The sequence below is a fragment of the Oryza brachyantha genome, chromosome 1, assembly GCF_000231095.2.
Source record: "Oryza brachyantha chromosome 1, ObraRS2, whole genome shotgun sequence".
Taxonomy (NCBI): domain Eukaryota; kingdom Viridiplantae; phylum Streptophyta; class Magnoliopsida; order Poales; family Poaceae; genus Oryza; species Oryza brachyantha.
Genome location: NC_023163.2, coordinates 6,943,303 through 6,948,447, shown reverse-complemented (window position 1 = coordinate 6,948,447; position 5,145 = coordinate 6,943,303). Strand labels below are relative to the sequence as shown.

At 41.1% G+C, this 5,145-nt stretch overlaps 1 protein-coding gene across 1 annotated transcript; it reads right to left on the bottom strand.

The window, feature by feature from the left end:
- Window positions 1–1,742: 1,742 nt before the first annotated feature.
- Window positions 1,743–2,994, bottom strand: LOC107304866. The gene is made up of 3 exons (XM_015840778.2): window positions 2,737–2,994; window positions 2,583–2,653; window positions 1,743–2,264 (listed from the first exon to the last, which is right to left on the bottom strand). Exons 1-3 carry the CDS (start codon window positions 2,876–2,878, stop codon window positions 2,163–2,165), a joined length of 315 nt encoding a protein of 104 aa, XP_015696264.1. The 5' UTR covers window positions 2,879–2,994; the 3' UTR covers window positions 1,743–2,162.
- Between the last annotated feature and the right edge of the window lie 2,151 nt (window positions 2,995–5,145).

Sequence of the window (5,145 nt, the reverse complement as noted above, 5' to 3'; positions counted from 1 at the left end):
TTAACTGAATCATATGATACCGTTTACACGAACCTAACTATTGTATTGGATTATTTTTCACATAAACCTCCACATTAGTTTATTCCCTACCTACTAACGCTTATAACATTTTTATAGAAAAATTTAACTTTTTGTCACTCTTACGAGTGGTCAAAATAGATTTGTCACTCGCTTTCTATGACATGTGGGCCCTCATGAGCCTATAACATGTAAGTCCAGTGATAAATTTATTATAAACATTTGTAAGAGTGACAAAAAGTTAAATGTCTCTCCATCGTAGTTTGAGCCTTTTAAGGTATATGTTTGTTCTTTCGCCCATTTTTTTATTTGCTTAGGAAAACCGCATAATTCATTATATCTTGGGACGGACGGATTTGAAAATTTACCAAGAAATCATGGTTTTGATATGGATTGCAATTCCTAACCCGACGAGCATTCCCCTAATCCCTAGTCTCACCCACGGCGCCACCGGCCGGCGTCATCGCCGCCGACGGCCTCACGGGCGCCACCTGCCCTCGAGGTGGTTCTCTCCCGGGGCCACCCCGCCGCCGATCGAGCTCACCTGAGCACCTCCCCGGCTCCCCTCCCCTTGCCGCTTCTTCGACCCTTTGCCGTGGCTGCCATGGACGATCGACGCCCCTTTCCCTTGCCGACGAGACGAGCACGTGCTCCGCAGGACGCAGGAGGCATGGTGAGCCGTGTTTGTGATTGAAGCTGACGAATTTTGAGTCATTGATAGTGTATTAGTGTTCATCGAAGTCGCGCCGGATTTGATCGTGTTGGCGAGTAAGTAGATCTCTGTTCCTTAAAGCTAAATCCTGTCCTCGTGGTTGCTTCTCAGCATTCCATCGTGTGAAATTGTGGTCGACAATAGCACTTCTTTTTTTTGCTGAAAACGAACTTTTCTGTGAGTGGCAGATGCGCAGGAGGCCATCCTAATGGTATTTTTTTAAAAAAAAATATTTTTTATATATTTTGTGATGGTGGAAGTAGCATATAGCGATTAAAAACTTTACAAAAGAAACCGTGGTTTTGATATGGATTGCCATTCCTAACTCGGTGTCCATTCCCAAGTCCCCAGCCCTCCCCATCGGCCATTGCACGTTCAGCTGGCAGGCACAACTGTCGTGGAGCGGTGGTGGGCTATTGTTTATTGATGTGTTGAACGAAGGGGTTCGATTTTTTTTCCTTGTCACATTAGATGTTTGGACGTTAATTAGAAGTATTAAATATAAACTGATAATAAAACTAATTGTATAAGTAAAAGTTATTTCATTAGACAAATTTTTTAAGCCTAATTAACTCACGATTAGTAAATATTTACTGTAGCATCATATTCGCTAATCATGAACTAATTAGGCTCAATAGATTCGTCTCGCGAAATAGTCCGGAGTATAAGGTGGATTTTATTAATAGTCTATATTTAAATAATTTAATTAATGTCCAAACATTCGATGTAACGGGGACTAAAAAAAGTTATGTAGCACCAAACAGTCCCTAAATAGTCGATGTATTTTTGAGGGGTGATTTTTTTGTCAAAAATCAAACGGTATATTTATAAATTTAAAAATAATATTTAAATACAACTTTAATATATGTTTTTTATTTATTTAAAAGTTAAGACTAAAAAATAAACCACCACGAAAAAAACTCCAAAACCTCCTTCAATTAAAATTTTGAATTTCAACTTATAAGCACAACTAAAAATGAAAAGAGGAGGCTATTAGCAGATTAGTGTTTATCGACATATATCGTGCCGGATTTGATCGTGTTGGTGAGTAGAGATCTCTCAGGTGCAGTTCTTAGTTATTGCTGCGTCCTGTCCACATGGTTGCTTTTCAGCATTCCGTTACGTGAAATTTAGGGTCGACAGCACAACCTTTCACCGCTAAAACCGAGCTCTCCCTGTGAGTTGACAAATGTGTGCTGCCTCCATTTCAAGAGCTTGCAGAGCTGCATGAACTCGATCGGACAAAACTGGAGATGCTTGTCTCGATCTCTCTTTCTAATACGAAAACGAGAAGCAGACATCCTAGGTGAAGTACAATTGCATGACTACAGATTAACACAGTTACAGGTACAGGATGATCTCGCATCGATCAAACAACTAACCGTGTAGGCTAAAAGGCAAGCAGAAGCAGTACTAAAGATTCGGCATGTGATCATGGATGCGGGTTGTGCCGGTTGTTGGCGCCGAACGGGACGTAGTCGTCGATGGTCTCCATCTCCATCCTCTCCGGCCGGTCACCCTCCGCCGCGGCCTCCTGTCACACGCAAATATTATATCGATCAAGAACAAGATGAATAACAGTGTCAGAAATTAGGTGGTGATATTTGGTTTTTTTATAAAAAATTCACACGGCATATTTTCAAATAAAAAATAATTTATAAATAAAACTTTTATATATATAATTTTATGAAGCCAGGCTTGTAAAATAAACTTTAGTAAAATATTTCATAAAATCCACTTTAAATTTAAGAATTGAAAATTTTAATTTTAATTTATAAGCAAAAGAAAAGACGAAAAGACAGGGGAGTTATATTGGCGGCCACGATCACCAATCAGGCAGAGGAAGGCGAACCTGTCCTACCACGGCGTCCTCCTCCTCAGGTGCAGTCGCCATCATCGCTCCCTCTTTCCGTTCGAGATTGGCTGCAAGAAAACACGGCGACACATGAAAATAAGCCAAAGAAAGACGGAGACGACGGCCGGCCAACGAGGGCGAGGTGGCATACCTTCAGCCGAGACCGTAGCGGCGACGGCGGCGCCGGCGCGAGCGAGGAGGCAGAGGGAGAGCAGGAGGAGAAGCACCGCCGCGAGGGGGAGGGCGCCAAGGCCGAGCCGCCGTTGCTGCGGCCCGGGCTGCGCCATCGCCATTGCCGGGACTCGCTCGCCTCGCCGCTCGCTGCTTCAATACTCTCTTTTGGTTTTCTTTCTTTCGGTCGCTACTCCTTTTCTTCTTCGTCCTCCTGCCGTGCCCGTGCCGACCCGACCTGTGTGTGTGGCTTGACCTCTGCACAGTAACCACTTTATAGACGAGAAAAAAAGAAGGAAAAAAAAAAAGAGTGCGTAGCTAAGCCTACGCCGCTACGCGTGCCCCGTAAAGCGTGCGACACATGTGGGGAGTGTCGTTGGCAGTGCTCAGCACAGGTCAAATATTCGGTACATGATTTTTAGAATTAACTAGATTTATTTATAAATTAATAAAAATATATGTATATTGTTAATATATATAGATAAATCTAAACGTAATTAAAACATTGTGTTACAAAACGTAGGAAGTACTTTTAAAAGTCTATACGTTCTAAATGAATCTGAATCCATCGTCATTGTTGTTGTCGCAGGGCCTTATTCTTTGGCTTTTCTCGCACAATAGGCATCTTTACTCCAAGAAGTGGAAGAAGAGTTTTTGCGCCAATTCTTGAGATACATCATCCGCCGGGATCCCTGGGTGGAGGCCTTTCGGCAGCAGGTGCCTGATTCATATGAGTAATCTTTTCATATCTAATGGTTTGTTTGAAACACAGGAAATTTGTAGGATTTTCACTAGAAATAGCTAGATTGCTGCAAAATTCCAATACGTTAATTGTTTTCTTTTGCCGCACGAACTGATCTCTCCGCGATTAACCTAGTGGCGTTGCGACCGTATATGTTGACAACAACGTCAGTGCTGCGTTGCTCGCTGCTGTCGTCCGCGATTAACCGAGAATAGAGATATATACTCGCTGCTTGCGGCGACGACGACAACGGTGACAGGAGCAGCCAGCGGCGGTCAACGGCGGCGCCAAACAGCGAGAACCGAGTATCATATGTTACCGCACTAACATCATCTGATACTAGTGCGATATTAGATCTGATACCGATAAAATATCATGTTTGATACTTATCATAATCATCTTGTTTTTAATATTAGATCTGATATCGATGATGTATTGTATTTGATATGTCGATGAAATCATCTTGTTGTAAAATGAGATAGAATAATGTGGCCGAACGAACGCACAGTCCTTTCCCGGTTGCCCTGCGTGGTGTCGGGTTGGACTTTTTGTTCCCATCCGGCAAGAGATTCTCAGCCGCTAATCACCAACCCTGCTTGCATTATTTAAGCGTTTGAAAATTGCTAAACCCATCATAGGATCTTGCCCCAGCTGGACTAATTAAACAAATCAGATCACACCCCCTGTTCGAACAGGCTCGCAGATCGTCGCTCCATATTTTTGTTTATGCTTATACTTATAAGCTGAAATTTAAATTTTGGATTTTAAATTTAAAGTTAATTTTAAGATTTTTTTTCACTAAAATTTATTCTCTATTCTTGACTTTTATATTGCTAATAATATGTATATAAAATTTTTATTTACAAATTATTTTTTATTTACAAATATATCGTTTTGTCTTTTTTACGAAATATTCAAACAACCAACCCTCGCGAGTCAGAAACTGTAAGGTGATTAGAGGTTCAATTATTTGTCAGAGTTAGTCTCAAATTGCACCTGCCCCCACGATTAATTTGAGGATCTTTTGTCTCATGTTTGGAGCTTAATCAGCTGGTCGGTTGGCTGTCGCGTGTTCTCATCTTATCTTACTACGAGAAGAGAACCGTTTCTTACCGAGCTGGACACTGACACTGGAGCCTTGCTAGCAGGTATTGGTGTCGCTGGGTTCACTGTTCATAAAGTTTATGAGTAATGGTAGAGATTGATAGGGTTAACAATTGATTATGTGCTTTCTGAACAAGTTTAATTAGTCTAATCTAGCTGCGGCTCGTACCAAATTAGGGCAAACAAAGTTTGTGGCAAGTTGGTACCATGGGTGGCAGTGCAACTACAAAGACACGCCTAAGTCAACATGCTTTCGCCAGTACACACTTAGGGTTGTTTAGATGGGGCTAAACTTTTTAGCCTCATGTCACATCGGATGTTTGACACTAATTTAGTATTAAGTATAGACTAATCAAAAAACTAATTTCATAAATAAGAGCTAATCCACGAGACGAATTTTTTGAGCCTAATTAATTCATAATTAGTAAATGTTTACGGTAGTGTTACATAGGCTAATCATGGATTAAATAGGCTTATTAGATTCGTCTCGCAAATTAGTCCAAGATTATGTATGGGTTTTATTTATAGACTACGTTTACTATT